Here is an 18,077-nt window from a genome sequence, read left to right on the forward strand (position 1 = left end):
TCAATGTTTAGAACGATGAATGCTTAGGGGTTTCTTCTTTGCAGACAACTGTACGAGTTCTGGGTGTCTGCGACTACTGGCAAGGGCGAGGGAGAACCGACCACTACCGTGACGCAGACTACCAACACCAGAGGTTGGATGAAACTTTTATACAGGGTGTCCCAGGTTTTAATGTTCAAACTTTGTCAGTATATTCTATGGCACAAAGTAAGAAAAAAATGTTATGTAAACATAGATCATATAGAGCTTTATTAAGATATATAATATCTTTAATTTAGATATATAATATCTTTATTAAGATATATAAGCAAAAATTCAGAATAGGATTAATAATGCTTTCAATGAAATGAAAGAGAATAGAAACGAAATTCGCACGGTCATAAATTCGATCTTCGATCGATGTCAATCATGTATTGTCAATGTTGAATTTTTACAGGCAACGCAAATAATTGTAACAGAGTTAATTTTTACTTAAAAAAGAAGAAAAGGAAACACACATAAAGCTAATCGATATTAAGGGTGATAGTTCGGTAGGCACAACTACATACCTCGTTCGTCCGCAGACAACTAACTAAAAAAAAATTTTTGGCCGTTGGAGCCTCAAGAAGAAGGCAACGCAGACAGTAGACAGTCGTCGCACTCTCTCGCTAGATGCGACGCAGCTCATCATACAACAATGTAATACCCTAATTTAAAATATTACGTCCGTCGCAGGGACAACCTTCAACAACGGTGGACATTTCGAAATGTCTTAACCCTAGAAAGATAACCATATGACAACGTACGTAAAAGATAACCATACGCTTCAGAGGCGCATGCTTTTCTAAGGCGTCAATTTTATACTAACAATGGATATTTATTTAAGTTAATCTAGTCATTTTAAAGGTTTGGCATTATCGTAAAAACAAAATGCATTTATATTATATTTTTTTATATTTTAAGTAATTTTAAACTTAAATCACTAGACCTCTATGAAAAATTAACAAAAATCAACAGTCTTCGCAGGCGCCTCTGCGACGTAGGTTATCTTTCTCGGGTTAATAAACACAGCTTACATAAACACACGGCATGTGCTGATCTATTCAAGCCAATGCTCACAGTAACAGCAAGTTGATTACTATTCCTATTCTGAATTTTTGTTATAACTTATTAATAAAGCTCTATATGACCTATGTTTACATAATATTTTTCTCTTACTTTGTGCCATAGAATGCACTGACAAAGTTTGAACATTAAAACCTGGGACACCCTGTATATGAGGCGTTGGAAATAAATAATCGAGTCACAAGTAACTTCCGTATCAGATATTTATTAGGATTTTTATATTTATTTTCTGTTTTTTATTTTATTTATTTTTGAACACTTATCTATTTAGTGAAAGCAATTACTTGTTCGTCCCGGTGACTCACAGTGGGTAGATACGAGCAATAGATTCTACCTAGCTGCATCGCAAGTTGTTTATGACTCGAGCTAATAAATTGTAAGAGAATCGTTGTGTTCAATCGAGCACTATTTTATCCGTGTAGCCCCAGCCAGAGTGGCGTCCTTCTCCCAAGTTCTGAGAAGAGCGATCAAGTCCTCGATTACACTGTCCTGTCTTGTTGTGGGGAATCCCACGCCTCGTCCATTGTGGAAGTTTCGAAATGGCCCGGTCACCACTGGCCGCCATTACGAGCTGACTGCCGACGGTCACCTCAATATTCGCGGTCAGTCTAATGGTTTCTCGTTCAATAAACAAACCGAGAATTTGCTAAAATAAGGATGAAAGAATAAGGGTGATTATTCGTTCAGGGTTGGAGCAATCGGTGGCCGGAAACTACACGTGTTCAGCCACCAACCTCTTCGGTGACGACTCGATCACCTACACGGTGGTTGTTGTGATGCCACCCAGGACACCCACGCTGGAGTTACAGTACACAACAACGAATAGCATAAGACTTCGATGGAGCCATCCTAACAATGGCGGCGCGACTATACAAGGTAAGTTAAAGAAATTCGAAAGTGTCTGCCGGAAAGATTGATCCTTTTAGCGCAGTCGATAATAGCGTGAAGCTTCTGTGGAACTGCAATTAATACAGCCTTTGTGGGCTCCGTTAGGCTACGTGTTAAGCTACAAAAGGGACCAAGGTGGCTGGGAGGAAATCGCATTGTCGCCGGAGCAGACGGAGTTCATCCTGACCGGGCTGAAATGCGGTTCCTCCTATTTCGCATACTTGACGGCGCACAATCGCGTGGGTACCGGCAAGCCGAGTACGTCCATAAGCGCGACGACCAAAGGAACCGGTAATGCAAACCGTGCTCTATCGATCCCGTATTATCCCAGTGATAATGTCCTTAGACGCTCCTAAGATGCAGAAGCATCGTTAACCTTCGGACGGCGGACCTTTTCGAGCATTTATGGCAGCCACTGCTAGGTGCATTCTAATCTTTACGGTTAATTTTCATTTGTACATTATTAAAACCTCTTTGTTGAGACCAAAGTTAATTCTTTTATTAGTATCAATATTAATAGTTAATAATTACATATGACCGGCACAACATTAGAATTTAGATGAAATGTTTGTCACTCTGGGTTCAGATAGATCCAACACCCGTCATCCGAGGGTTGATAAAATGAGAAGTTACAAGTTTTAATTCTTTATAATTGTTTATATAATAACAAAATTTCGTTAATTCCGTTCGCAGCCCCGCTGCTACCAAAAGACAGGGACATCATCAACGCCAACGGCACCTCCGTCAAGCTGAACCTATTGTCCTGGCCCAATGGCGGTTGTCCCATACAATACTATACCGTAGAGTATAGAAGACGAGTCAGCACCGAGCCATGGATCCTGGTAGCGAGTCGCGCGACGGAAAACCTGATCATAAGAGACCTGAAGACCGCCTCGTGGTACAGCCTGCGTTTAACAGCTCACAACGATGCCGGATTCACGCAGGCCCAGATGGAATTCGCGACTACCACGCTCAGCGGCGTCAGCATAGGTCCCCCGAACGATTTGATCATGGAGGACGACGTCAAGAAGGCCGTGCCTAATCAGAAAGTAATCTACGTGGTCGTGCCACTCGTCTGCGCTATAGTGCTCATCGTCTCGGCCGCTATTTTGGGATACGTGATGCTGAAGCGCAGCGGAAGGTACTTATTAACCCTTTCCACTCGAGTGGTGACTCCAAGGCGCCATTAATAATTATTATATTATATATATTATAATATATATAATATAAAATTATAATATATAATATATATGTAATATAATATAATAATATATAATATTATTATAATATATAATAATATATAATATTATTATAATATATAATAATATATATAATAATTATAATATATTATAATATAACAATATATTATATATTGTTATATTATATTATAATTTTATTAATCAAATTTGTTCATATTTGGAAGAACTGTTGAAAGGATAACTGTTGCATCTGTGACAAAATTCAATTTCATACTTATAAAATGCATTAGATTATATAAAATGGAAATGCAGTGGGTCGGGAAAGCCACGTTAAATTTTCCGTTAATTTGGCTTCAGATGCAAAGGGTTAACCCTCTGGCACCACTAAAGATTGTTGTATAGTGTTCGAAAATAATTTGCACCATTATCATATTTGTTTGTATTTTAAAAATCTGTTGAAAGTCGCGCGACTCGATTCCGTCCGCATAAAATGCAATAAGTCATATAAGATGGAAATACTGTGGATCAGAGAAACTATGTTGGTTGTCGAGCGAACACTTAGCCAACCGAATGGGAAGATTTCCCCGTTTTAAATTCAGTCGATTGATTCAGTCGATTCAGTCGATTGATTAATTAAAAATGACTTTATTAAGATTTGCGAGAGGTACGAATGTTGAAGAAGTAATTGATGCCATATAAGTCTGCTTCGTAATTTTTGTTTAATTGAATGAAATACTTTAATTGTATGAAATTGTTGAGGTTTCTGGCGCGGTCGTGGAAGTGTTAAAACGACTTCGATTGCAAAGTAGCTTCGTTTATTCTTTCGTATCTCCGAAGATTGGACGAGACAAGACGCGTGTTTTCAGGGCGACATATTTAGGAGAAATTCTTCCCGGCCAACAACAGAACCAGCAATCGGGTCTCGGACTGGTCCAGCCGCCGCAACATCAGCAACATCATAATCTGTCCAGCTGCATGTCCACCGTGCAATTAAAATCGACGGCGGAGCGCGATAATAGAAGGAATCATCAGGTTTACACCAGCTCCCCGGTGAAGCAGGAGAACCACAAGCCGAATGACCATGGATCGGGTATGCGAACACCTCGAACTTCTTGCGCCATCGATCCAAAATCTTTCTAAACCTATATTACAGCTCTGAAACACGTTGCTTTTATTCTCATAGAAATGTACGAGATAAGCCCATACGCAACGTTCAGCGTCCCCGGTAGAGAAAATCGGTCCGTGACGACGGCGACGCTCGATTACACCATGCACTTCAAGACCTTCGGCCATCTGGAGAACGAGGACACCAACACGATCGACTACGAACGATCCAGCGTCGATTTCGAGAGGTAACAATGTTTTCTTTCGATTCCTCCGCATTTCCCGACGCATGTCCCGTGCCCATTGAATTCAGATCTCCACGCTTCGCTTCCGCTCCGAACCCCTTTCTCTTCCTCCTTCTGGTGTTCTTTCATGCGCAGGTCCAAAACCTCAAGGTGGCACAAGCAACGATACTTCCCGAGCATCGCGGAAGCCGAGAGCAATCTGCGATCCAGCCGGCAGGGCTCTGGAAGCGACACGTCCGGAAGTCCTTGCGGAGAGTGCAAGCTGCAAGGCGCGTGCTACAGGGTGCCTGTGAAACCTTGCAGAGGTAAACCAAATTCAATGGTTCCTAGTCGGTCGATATCACATTGTCCGATTTGATAGATAATTCACAATTAGACAATTCATCCATCTTCGAGGTCAATTTGTCTTTTCTCTGATCCTAAAAACTATTGGGTTGGCAACTAAGTAATTGCCGATTTCAGTTATAGATGTCTCTCACTCCCATTTTTATGATATCCGTAAATGTTATATTATAAAATTATTATTATTATTACTATGTTATTCTTTATTATCCGTGAATGTTAGCAACTGGACAAATTGTTTCGCTCACCGGATCGGTTGCTCGGACTTCAAAAATTCGTTTTACGATACGAGAAATTGCTGGGAGTATTAACGCTGATCTTATCGGGCTCGAAAAGCGACCGGCGAGTGTTGCTTTGTAAGTAGACTTTTACGCGTTTATGGCAAAACGGAGTATCGGAGATCTAAAATTGTGAAACCATGAAAAGAATTCAACGACAGTGTGGAATTCATTAAAAACTCGGGAGAGGTATTAATATCTTTTTTAAAATTTTCTTCTTTTTTTAGATTTGGTTATATATTTGAAAGAATCTCTCTGTGAAATCCTATAAATCCTCGTTATATACTTGTTACCAAAATCTTAAAGTCAGTTTTGCAAATATTACATGTTTTTTGAAAGGCGGATTTTCTCAAAATTCACTGATTTTCCTCCGTTAGACGTGACTGTGACTCGTACAAAATGTGTTAAAAGTAATTACCGATAAGTAATTGCCGATTTCAGTTATAGATGTCTCTCACTCCCATTTTTATGATATCCGTAAATGTTATATTATAAAATTATTATTATTATTATTATTATGTTATCTTTTATTATCCGTGAATGTTAGCAACTGGACAAATTGAATGCAACGGTCAAGGAAAAGCGACCAGAATTGGTCAATCGTAAAGGTGTCATTTTCCACCAGGACAATGCTAGACCGCACACGTTTTTGTCCACTCGACAAAAATTGATGGATATTGGTTGGGAATTGATGTTACATCCATCATATAGCTCTGATCTCGCGCCATCGGATTACCACTTATTTCGATCCTTGGACAACTCCCTTCGTGGTCAAACTTTTAATGACGATGACGCTGTAAAATCTCACTTAACTCAGTTTTTTGCCGAAAAGGATCAGACTTTCTACGAGCGCGGAATTTTCAAGTTGTCAGAGAGATGGCAAAAGGTCATCGAACAAAATGGCAAATACATTACAGATTAAACTTCGTTCCAAGTAAAAAAACTTTTTATTTCATTGAACAAATCGGCAATTATACTTAGTTGCCAACCCAATAGAATGTCCTGCGCGTCGACATTCTGTTTGATGAATCTTATCTCGATGTTATCTAATTTTTCTAGTCATCTTGCCAATTTTATCTCTCCTTTCTCTCCGTTCTACTAATTTGATCCCACGTTTCCGTTCATCTGGCTAATTTTCTATGACACCGGCGAAAATAATTCTCCGCGAATCAGCTGCGTTTCTATGAAAATTCGTTAGCGTGCTCACATTCAGTTAATCGCGCCGGCGTGCTCGGCTATTTTGCAGACGTGTTCTCACGAGGAGTGGAGTCGAGTACAGAATCAAACAACGAAGGTTCACCCTCGCTTGCGAGACGACGAAGCCGACAGCCGAGCCGGTCCACTCGCAGGTAGCCAAGGTTTGTTTGTTTCCACATAGCACTCAGTCCTGATTATGTTCAGTATTTTCGTATCACGGTCCGATCGGTCTCGTGTCGGCGTGCGATGAACAAGATAATGGAAAAACGTAGACCCTGGCAGGTACCCACGCCGATTTCTTCGCTGAGCCCTCGTATGAAACTCTAATCCCCATTTTGCACACCTTCCGTATCTTGTGAACGATTTCGACGGGAACTCTCACGCTGAGTTTCTTGCAGCTTCGTCTCCCTAATTGTGCTTGTTATTTTTCTGTTGCTCCACCCGACCCGGAGGAACTACATTTTTCCGTTATCGACGCCAAAACACCAGTGGCTCAAGAAAGTATTAGCGGAATGATCGTTTTAGTAATCATTTTCTGTCGGAAGATATTTTCGTACAGTTCGGATTTCTTTGAAGACGAATAATTCGTTTTAAAGGACTAATAAATATACGATGAGAAATGTATTTGTAAAAGTATATCGTTCTTCGATAGAAAATTTTTAGTCCCTTTGCATTACCTTGCAACAGTGTTATTAATGTTTGATGGCTTAAAAAGTAAGAAATTGTTAACGTTCAACTGTTTACATATAACGTTTATAATAATACAAATACAAATACAAGTACAAGTACAAGTACAAATACAAAATACAAAATACAAAATACAAAATACGAAATACGAAATACGAAATACGAAATACGAAATACGAAATACGAAATACGAAATACGAAATACGAAATACGAAATACGAAATACGAAATACGAAATACGAAATACGAAATACGAAATACGAAATACGAAATACGAAATACGAAATACGAAATACGAAATACGAAATACGAAATACGAAATACGAAATACGAAATACGAAATACGAAATACGAAATACGAAATACGAAATACGAAATACGAAATACGAAATACGAAATACGAAATACGAAATACGAAATACGAAATACGAAATACGAAATACGAAATACGAAATACGAAATACGAAATACGAAATACGAAATACAGAATACAGAATACAGAATACAGAATACAGAATACAGAATACAGAATACAGAATACAGAATACAGAATACAGAATACAGAATACAGAATACAGAATACAGAATACAGAATACAGAATACAGAATACAGAATACAGAATACAGAATACAGAATACAGAATACAGAATACAGAATACAGAATACAGAATACAGAATACAGAATACAGAATACAGAATACAGAATACAGAATACAGAATACAGAATACAGAATACAGAATACAGAATACAGAATACAGAATACAGAATACAGAATACAGAATACAGAATACAGAATACAGAATACAGAATACAGAATACAGAATACAGAATACAGAATACAGAATACAGAATACAGAATACAGAATACAGAATACAGAATACAGAATACAGAATACAGAATACAGAATACAGAATACAGAATACAGAATACAGAATACAGAATACAGAATACAGAATACAGAATACAGAATACAGAATACAGAATACAGAATACAGAATACAGAATACAGAATACAGAATACAGAATACAGAATACAAAATACAAAATACAAATACAAAGTACAAATACAAATACAAAGTACAAATACAAAATACAAATACAACAAAGTTTATAACGTCGAAGAGTGCTAAAAGAACAAGATCACATCGATCGTTTTCTTGTTTCTGCGTTTCTGATGCGTTTCTGAGCCAGTTGTGTATCGAACGAGTTCGTCGACGAACAGTTACCGTTCCTTTTGTTTCCCTTTTGGGTTCCACGAAAGAAATTAATTTGAATCGATTCCACCAGCAAGATTCTATCGAGTACAGAGCGAACCCTCAACGAAATCGGTTCAAGTTAATTTGCAAGCTCGATCGGATTCGAGACACGGGGACGAAATAACTATCTTTCTCTCTCTCTCTCTCTCTCTCTCTCTTTCTCTTTCTCTCTCTTACACACTCTATCTGTCTGCCGCAATTAATCCATCTATTTTCCTAAGACGTTTCTCTCTGGTCTATTTGTGCGTAGTTCGGTGGAGGACATGACGTTGTTGCCGCCAAGCGGGTTTAGCGACAGCCGCGAATTGAGCGACGTAGAATGTGACCGTGATCGGAATCGAGATCGTGACCGTGACCGTGACCGTGATCGCGATCGTGATCGTGATCGTGATCGTGATCGCGACTGGCAAGGTCTGTCAGCCGGGACCCGCCACGGCGGCAGCTTGGGTAGACTGCCGATCGAGGCCGTCGAATCTATGCTCGCTAGGTATCGACACGAACCTCCGTAGATCGTAGTAAGCTGACACGTTGAGATTCATTTTTTTACACTTAAGGAGTCGCATGCATCACGGCGCGATCGAAAAACCGTGCCACGGAACCTCCGGCAATTAGACTAAAAATGAATCTTCTTCTATCCAATCGAGGGAACTTGATCCCGCGCGACGCAGAGTGCGAAAATGATCGTTCTCGGACGAAATCTAACTTTCACGAAACACGAAACATTCTTTCCTTAATTAGCTTTTGAGTGCGTAATTTTGTTTAGGGAAAATAGATAGAGGAAAGTGAGACGCATGGGTGAAACCGATATCGAGTAGATATTTATTTTCCATCCCCTCTGTTCATGATTTTACCCGTACCACGGCTTCGCACTTGCAACATGCATTCAGACTCTTGTAACCCCCCGCTCCCCCCTCCCCCAATAAGATCACAGCTCCGCTTTTCGTAGAAAATAGTACACACTCTTACATTTTTACATTTCATTTTCTCCCTCACCGATGACACATCGACGAACGAACTATACTTTCGTCTTGCGAGCAAGATCGAAGAGAATTTGCACGTTAGTGCAATTGTACAAGTATACTTGATTTTCCAATGTACATGAAATTGTCATTGAAAAGAGGTTTACCGGTTCAGAGCGAATGTGCTTTTCGAAACCGCCGGATGTATGTGTCTTTTCGAGTAGCACCATGTTCCGTACTTAGTCACCTACCGTATCCTAAATTACTGCTTAGCCCAAAGACAAACTAGAGTCTTAGTCGGAAAGTATCGCACTTGCTAGTAAATTAGCGCGAACACCGGATCGAAAACCTGCTGGTACGAAAGACTAGTAGTTCGAAGTTACTAGTAAGTGCATACGATCACGGTGATCGATGTTCGTGGGAGCGCAGCTACAAACGATCTTCTTGTACTTCGTTTCAGGTACCAGCAAAGGAAGGAGCAAGAGCGGCAAGAGTTCACAATTCACGTATGATCGGGACTTAAAGAATTCTAGCGGGATGATTCGGGGGATGTAAATGGAAAAGACTGTCTATAACCGACTCGCGGATTGTCAATAGGAGGCCGTGGCTGTCGACGGCCATTCTCGCGAGTGCGTCGATGTAAAAACGGGTTTTTGCAAGCCGGGTGGCTTGATCGCGTAACCACGCCGGGAACGGATCTCGGGAGCATCCCTGAATGAACGCCATTTTAATCGTAGGAACACGTTCGAGAACAGAAATAAGTCTGCACCTAAAAATACTGCCGTTACGTTGGACGCCGTTTTGCGTTGCCCACGACCAAAGGTACGACCATTTTGCGTTCGCCGACGCATCGAAAGTACGACACACGAACAATCCCGCGACGATATCGACCGGAATTATCCCGACGGTGAAATCGGATCGCTGGCCTGACCTTAGGAAACAAGTCAATTTAGCGACGCGACTAATGAATTACACTCGATTATAATCGTTCATTGTATAGCATAGATCCCGCGTGTCGTCGGCCAAGCTGCTGCGAACGATCGCGTATGACGATCGATCGAGTTTCCATTGATTTCCCTCCGCGAACGATCGACGAACGTTTTCGCCGCGAGTTCAGCCGCCGAGCACCGACGAAATGGCCGACGAGACCTTAGCTTGAGGGCCAATTGTATACAATATTCCTAGTTATCGGCATTAACGGGCCGCGAACGAGCGGCCCCGATCTCTTTCCGTTGATCAAAGTGATTCCGTTGATCGCTCTCGTTTCGTAGATTATCAAATATTTATTGAGTCCGTCGATCCGGGCGCGGTTGCGACCCGGATCGAGGCGTGTGATCGGAACGGAGATACTAGCTTCTAAGGTGTATATACATGTAAGCAATATATTTAGAGGGTGGATAAATTATCGGTATAAACGAACCGCCTCGGTAACCGATAGACTGTGGATTTTTATGCGACATCAAAATCGTCAAATTCGAGAAACAGAACCTAGATAGAAAGTTACTTCTTTCTTTACATAATTTTAGTATAGCCTAAATAACACAGTGGCATGAATAGTGGCACTCCTAAATTCTTTCCATTTCTCCACAATATTAAACAACAACTACTCATTGTTGTTACAAATGCATAAAGTTCGCAGTCTAATCAACAATCGCGCTGTACAACTAATTTTCTCTTCTCCACGGACTTCCGACTTTAAATCGGTGCTTCGCGCGTCCTCACCGCGATGATCATTTTTTTTAAACGTATCCACGTATCTATAAGACGATATTAAACTGTGTCGTCCTCTTCGGAAGACCCCGCAGAACGATTCCACGTAACAGTGATTTCCTCCGAACAGGAGAAGACAAACGTTGCTCGTTTCTCAGCGCACAAGAGCGAAACGCCCGTTTCAAAGTTGGCAGTCCAGGCCCGTGTTGTACAGTGTTCGGCCGTAAATGGTACCTAAACTTCGAGGGCCGTTTTGTAACATAGCCACTATAAATAATAGGAGCCGTGCGACCTTTCGCAGTCTTTGCATTCGGAGCTTTTCTAAATTCACGATCGGGAACCGGTTGCGGAATTCGTTTTCTTGAAACGCGGAGAAGCAAAAGGTGAGGCGTCGCCCCCGGTGCGGCCGAAACGGCGCCGATCCGATCGAGATCCGATCCAAGATACGATCTTCGTTGCACAGACTGACGCGGGACATTCGTGTGAAACTCTGGTCCTCGTTCTCGAGACCGGGGCCGATTAAACTACGCTTACGTTCGTTTCTGCCAAACAGTTCTTCGTTCGAGGCCGTTTCGCCTCCCGATCGCGACCATCGAAACGGAGCACCGGTTATCGATATATTCAAAGAGACGAGGGCATACTTATTAAACTATATTTTCCCGGGAAGAGAGAACGAAAAGACTTAATCGACGTTCACTTTCCGCGAGCCACCATCTTGAACGTCTCGAACAGACTGGATCACGTATATTTAGAGTTTAAACGCCGCGTGTCGACGTTAGCGTCTTCTACGAGACCCTAAACGCGTGTCGCGGAGCACGATATTTATTGACTGTTCCGAGCCTCGAGGAAGCTAGCCGAATATGGAGTGTACTTTGCTTTCGGAATGGCTTTCTTACATTTTTGGGGGGTTTGCGGTACTTGTAACGGATCCGTTCCTATATGTCACCTTTTCAAGATGCATTTGATTCGAATACTATGTTCATCCTAAGCATCGGGCACACGCAATCGTATACAATTGCGCTCGATTTAACAGCCGTTTCGTAACTCGAGATTCGCACATAATTTTCTCGTCCGTTAAAGATACCGTGGTCATAAAATGTCGCGGTTCCATACTCGGCCACTTTCCTCGACTACGTACAGCTTAATTTGATATTAACCATGACAACTGCCAGCTTCATTTGAAAGTCTCGAGATCGCGTCTTCGATTAACGAAGTTCCTCTCCGCGAACGCGCGGACGAGCATGCCGAAAGTTCTTCCAGCGGTACTCGGATTTGTAAACGATTTAACTTTTTGACACAGTGTCTACGCTATTGCGGACGCGAATGTATATTGTAACCCGCGAATCAACCGGCGCCGAGGGACGAAGATTCCGCGGAGTGTAAAACAATCGGAAAGAAACCGCGAACACGAAGCAGAGTATGCCCTCTGACGAACCCGCGCGAGTTCGCCGATTTGTACAGAATGTGATGGACTCGGCAGCTTCCAGGACGATCGAGTAATTATTAATTAGCTTAAGGGCGCGAACGAGACGACCGTGACTTCTGATCGGTGTTTTGGCCATGGCCGGGACTCGTGACCGTAGGTAGAAAAAAGATCGGCCGAGAGAGATTAGGGGAATTTCTTCGTTTCTTCTCCTTCTTTTCCTTGCGGATGGAGAACGCCAGTGAGAATGAGATCGTGCGTGATGTATAGGTGCTCGTCGGGCAACCCCGGCCGCGGACGAGCAAACTATTTGTACATGGGAATCGTGAGACTCTAGACATTTATGTATCATATCCTCGTATAAGTATCCGTGGACGAAACTTGATGGATTAACCGTCGTCCGTTACGGTTTAACGCGGCGACGGTGGAGTATAAATAAAACAATCGAAATGTCGTAACGAAGTGTCAAACTTTCAGATGGTATGTTAACTCAGCTTGTTAATAAAGAAGAACGGACATTTATCGCCGGCAACTTATTCATCCTGTTCTCCTTTGTAAATAACAAATCAGATAGAACTGTAATTGTTCTTTGGAAGAAACTCCAGTGAACGTCTTGTTTAAGAATCCTTTTATTTTATTTTTAAATCGTCCGCCAAAACGAGGACAGTGGCGCCGCTTGCGGCCAGATTAGGAAGCTTTTTTCGGCCTCCGATCAGCGCCAATTAGGCTGGTGGCAAAAAGCTCAAACTGTTCGCCAAATGACAGTTCGTTAAACCATGATAGATGGCGCCACTCCTGGTTTCTGGAATAATTAGAATTTGTCGGTAATTTGGCTAACAGTTTCAGCGTTTCGCCACTTACTAATTACAAATTCAGCTTTTCGCCGCAAGGAGCATCGCTATCGTACACGTGCGTAGAATGCAAGATCCCCGAAAAGCATTAATTACGTCATAATTAGACTAAAACAAAATAATCCAAACACCTCGAATTTTAGCGGGTTATTTCTTATAAATTATTTATTATATTTCCATAAGTTACGAAAAGTAATAAGTATTAACTGTTTAAATATTTTAAATCATAATGTTACAGATCTTGTTCATTCATGACAATGATTATGGCTCTGCTGGAACTCCAAGCAATAATTGAAAATCACAATTAACAATACAAACCGCATGCCTTAGATATATAAACAACGTTATCCTTTTATAACTGCAATTGGTCGTAACTTTATGCATTTCCGAGATATGCCCGCTGCGTGACATGTGTTCACAACGTCTGTTACATTTTTGTAGGATTCTGGCGCTTCTTCCATTACTAGTTTCGGTGATGCGACTCTTATGGATATTCCCTGTTGCTCTAACTTTTGTAAAACTTGCATGTAATCTATATTTCTTCGCGATTTTGCTCTGGACAAAGCTCTTCCCTGAAAGCAAATTTTGAACAACACTTGCTATATCTATTTTTAGATAAAATATTGACACTTACTGCTCCGTGACAAGTCGAGCCAAATGTCTCCTTCATACCCTGCTCGGTACCAGTTAGAACATAACTGCATGTTCCCATGGTACCACCGATCAAAACCGGCTGACCTGTGAGTTGATAGTCTACTGGAATTAAGGGATGATGTGGTGGGAATGCTCTCGTGGATCCCTGAAAATATATGAAGATGGTCGATAAAACATGTTTCTCGTCAGAGCATGATATAGTTATTTAAATTACAATTTTTGATTTACCTTCCTGTGGACTAAAAGAGTCTTCTGTTTACCGTCGACCATGTGTTCCTCCACTTTTGCAATATTATGAGAGACGTCGTATATAACATGCATATCTAAGTCATCTGGAGACATCCTAAACTGTTTTGCAAAGGCTTGACGGCTGAGGAATGTCATGGAGCTTCTGTTAACCCAAGCAAAGTTGGCGGCCGCCGCCATGGATTTTAAGTAATCTTGACCTTCTTGAGATTTAATGTGAGCACAAGCTAACTGTCTATCATTGGTTTCAATATTATCTCTCTTCATAGCTTTTTCCATTTGAACGAGTGCATCTATCAAGCAAGGAAAAGATATTAAACATTTACGCTGTTATAAATGCTGCTAGTTCTGTAAGTCTATTACCAGTAGCAACTTGATGACCAAATCCTCGGCTACCAGAGTGGATCATAACACAGATTTGACCCTTCTCTTCTATCCCCATTTTACATGCTGCCCATTTGTCATAAATTTCATCTACCACTTGAATCTCAGCATAATGATTTCCTGCTCCTAAGGTTCCTAACTAAAAGGCAACGTAGATGCAATTTTGACTCACATTCGATCATCCTAGAAGTCTCACCTGTGGAAGTCCTCGTTTTTTAGCCCTCATGGATACCTTCGAAGAGTCCGCATTCAGCATTCTACCATATTCTTCGCAATGTTCTTTATCTTCTGCCCAGATGTAGCCTTTGTAGATATAAGAAACGAATTGTGTTAATAAAAGGTGATAAAGGTTATAACGAATTAAACAAATACCTTCTCTGAGAGACCAGTCCATGCCCATTTCCAAAGCTTCCTCTAAGTCTCGGGCATTCATTGGTATGATTCCTTTAGAACCAACACCAACAGGAATGTGATCAAACATACTTTGTGCAAGTTGCTCCTATTAATTTCATTCAATTATATTTAATCCTACAATGTGATCTAATAAAATAAATAAGCAAATATAAAGGAGTACCTTCACAGGTAAAACATCCTCCTCGAACAGATTGGTCCTTAATAAGCGTACACCACAGTTAATATCAAATCCCACTCCACCAGGCGATACTACTGACTTTGGATCGTTCATATCGAATGCTGCCATATTGCCAATAGCGAAACCATATCCAGCATGAACATCTGGCAATCCAATGGATCTCCAGACAATTCCAGGAAGCGCAGCTACATTAGCAATTTGTTTCATTCCTGGTAGAAAACCTCCTACCATGCCAGGTCTGCAGGAATTTTTTAATTCATCAAACATCAAACGTTCTAGTGTTTTATTTACATAAAATACACCTTCGACCTATTAGACACCAAGAGGAATACTTAGGATCGCTTACAGAAATTATTCACCAAAATACAAAATAAGATACATACATTCATATTAGGTTGAAAACCTTTCTTGATCCTCCAACTATTCTCATCTATCTTTTCTAAGTACTTCAGTTCTTCGTTATACTGTCTGACTACCATTTTTAAGGCTAATATATACTTTCTTACTTTTGTGAAACTATGTAAGCAGTCTTTAGATTCCTGTTATGAAACTACCCTTAAGTGCTACACTTATTAATATTTTAACATTATCAGTTCTATATTTACACCAGAAATATTAGAACAAAATCTGTCACTGACAGACTCCAGCAGCCGAATACGTGCGTACAATCATAGACACAGTATCAGCATAGTCGAAGCACTTTATAGGGCTTCGTGCACAGAGGTAGTCTATGGTTTCGTGTCTCACGTTCTGAATTACCGACCTATAGGTTTAGCCGAGTTGCGTCATCTGTGTCGGCATACGGAACTGTCGAAATTATCTTCTGTGGATAATTTTGGTGAACAGTTTGAACGTTCTCTCACTACGTGATTTGACGCTGTACAGACCCCCTTACTCTAGTTCGAAACATCGCCACAAGCGGCGCCACTGGTCTCAAATGGCGCTATTTTCAAGTTTTCAGGAGCAGATGATTATAGCTTTTTCCTTATTATTATCAATGAATCAAGCTTTTTAGCATGGTGCTGATGCAAAAAAGACTACCTTTAACATTTTCGGAATATGTTTATATAATTCAGCAGATTTCATAGCACTTTTCATACTACTGTTCCCTTTATGCCGCCCTTATGATTGCATCTCTCTTCATTCCAATTTCACGGAGTATATCGAGTTCTATAATTATTGTACAAGTATCTGCTGAACATTTCTGCATCCTCAGAACATTCTTTATCTGTTCAATCTTCTTATCTCGCCTGTTATCGTTTCAACAAAAACTTCATCACTGCTCTAATTTCATTTGGAAACTACAAACGTTCCAGATTGATATAAACGAAAAACGGAAAAGAATTCACGAAAATTCATGTAATTAATCCGGGAAGCCGAGGCAAGCGCGATTCGGCCGTAGAAATCCGTAAATCGAAGATCGCGCGACCGATGGATCTGCAAAAAAAAATTAGATACCCGAAACATCCCGAGTGCGCACAGGTGCGCGAATTCTGATCCGTCAGGCAGTCTGTCGTCGTTTTACCGATATCTGGGTCAAAGTCGCGTCCTCGCCGAGGCCAAGAAGCCACTTAGCTCGGAGCGGCCTAGTCTCTCTCGTTCGGAGCGTATACGATCAACCTCCAGGCCAAGTTTGGCTGAGATGAGTGAGCCTTTATTTATGGACCGGTAACGTTTCCCGAGCGTGGTGAAACCGCATCCTCCGTCGAGGACAGGTGGCCGGGGATCGTGCGCGCGGTCCGATCGCCTTCGGATCGAAGATCGCGCGCACGAAAAACAGGGCCGAGAAAAACGGTGAAAAGACGAGCTATGAATTCTAGATTCACCAAGTTGAAAGTATAATGCGCAGGGGTGTGTCAAAGATCATCGTTGCAAGAAAACCGCGCGAGCATGCTCTGACGCCGTCTGAATATTCCGCGAGCCGGAGCCGTGAAAAAGCGCGGAGAGGATCGTAAAAGCGCTTCGAAAATAACGTGTTCCGTCACTGCGGCAAAGGACATCGTACCGATCCCGTACCGGCCGATCGATCGCGACCAGAAAGAATAAGAGAGAGAGAAAGAGAGAGAGAGAGAACGCGGACGTCGATCGGGAACGGGGCAAAAAGTTTCATCCGTCGATGATTTATGATCGACGCGATCAGCAGGCGGCGGAAGAAAAAAGACCGTGTTATTGCGACGAACTGCGGCGGAATTACGATTTAATCGAGATCGTCGTGCAGGTTCCGCGGGCAATTCGTCGCCGCTGTCCTCGCGGTCACGTCCACGGGCTTCGTGTTCCGGTTCTCACACACCGATGACCCTCGACTGGCTAGTTTCTCGCGTTAATTGCCGCTCCATTTCCTAACGGACGACCGCGATGATATTCTGGAACCGGGGTCATCCTTCGAGCGACCCGGCCCGTCCAGTTTCGCGAGCCACGCCGATTCGTAGTAGAGGATGACACGCGTTGGAACGAACCGCGGCTTTTATTATTGATTCTAATTCGGACGCGGATACGTAATCGTTACGTTAGCGATCTTCGCGCGATGTCATGCGTTCGGCAATGCGTCGCATTAATTGCATAGCTTGCCCTCCAACGATGCTAATGTACACACTGGTACACGAAAGTATTCGAACGCTAGTATAACTTTGACTTCTGCGCCATGAATTTAAATATATATATATATATATAGGTAGTATATATATAGGTAATATATATATATATATATATCTATTAGGTCTACCGGAAAGTTCTGTCCGATAGTGTCACTTCAAGTTTCAATCCATATGCACATGTTGATTTGAGACATGTATGACTATCTCTCTTTATCATTGCATTTACACACATGTACTCTCCTAAATAAACTGAAACAAAGATGTCTCATGTCATTATTAAGTGAGACGCGATCGTGAAAACACGGCTACCGATGATAATGCCAGACCACGTGCTGTTTTGGCGACTCGTCAGAAAATCGCA

At 41.6% G+C, this 18,077-nt stretch overlaps 2 protein-coding genes across 7 annotated transcripts in view; one reads left to right on the plus strand and one right to left on the minus strand.

The window, feature by feature from the left end:
- Dscam3 (Down syndrome cell adhesion molecule 3) overlaps positions 1-12,917 on the plus strand; it is a 346,778-nt gene extending 333,861 nt beyond the window's left edge. Inside the window, exons 24-34 of one of the 6 annotated variants that reach the window (XM_033467265.2) lie at positions 45-133; positions 1,527-1,706; positions 1,792-1,980; positions 2,098-2,283; positions 2,686-3,133; positions 4,058-4,281; positions 4,375-4,543; positions 4,676-4,845; positions 6,407-6,509; positions 8,554-8,818; positions 9,723-12,917. In XM_033467265.2, the coding sequence (XP_033323156.1) occupies positions 45-133; positions 1,527-1,706; positions 1,792-1,980; positions 2,098-2,283; positions 2,686-3,133; positions 4,058-4,281; positions 4,375-4,543; positions 4,676-4,845; positions 6,407-6,509; positions 8,554-8,812 (2,017 nt within the window). In that variant the 3' untranslated portion in view covers positions 8,813-8,818; positions 9,723-12,917. Of the gene's footprint in view, positions 1-44; positions 134-1,526; positions 1,707-1,791; positions 1,981-2,097; positions 2,284-2,685; positions 3,134-4,057; positions 4,282-4,374; positions 4,544-4,675; positions 4,846-6,406; positions 6,519-8,553; positions 8,819-9,722 lie in introns of those variants that run through there. The other 5 variants (XM_033467262.2, XM_033467263.2, XM_033467267.2 and 2 more) reach the window with 5 other exon arrangements.
- A 466-nt stretch (positions 12,918-13,383) lies between these two features.
- RtcB (RtcB RNA ligase) lies at positions 13,384-15,803 on the minus strand. The gene is made up of 8 exons (XM_033467269.2): positions 15,506-15,803; positions 15,105-15,431; positions 14,903-15,029; positions 14,727-14,833; positions 14,510-14,669; positions 14,129-14,439; positions 13,881-14,045; positions 13,384-13,818 (listed from the first exon to the last, which is right to left on the minus strand). Exons 1-8 carry the CDS (start codon positions 15,599-15,601, stop codon positions 13,591-13,593), a joined length of 1,521 nt encoding a protein of 506 aa, XP_033323160.1. The 5' UTR covers positions 15,602-15,803; the 3' UTR covers positions 13,384-13,590.
- Between the last annotated feature and the right edge of the window lie 2,274 nt (positions 15,804-18,077).

The sequence above is a fragment of the Megalopta genalis genome, chromosome 1, assembly GCF_051020955.1.
Source record: "Megalopta genalis isolate 19385.01 chromosome 1, iyMegGena1_principal, whole genome shotgun sequence".
NCBI classification, from domain to species: Eukaryota; Metazoa; Arthropoda; class Insecta; order Hymenoptera; family Halictidae; genus Megalopta; species Megalopta genalis.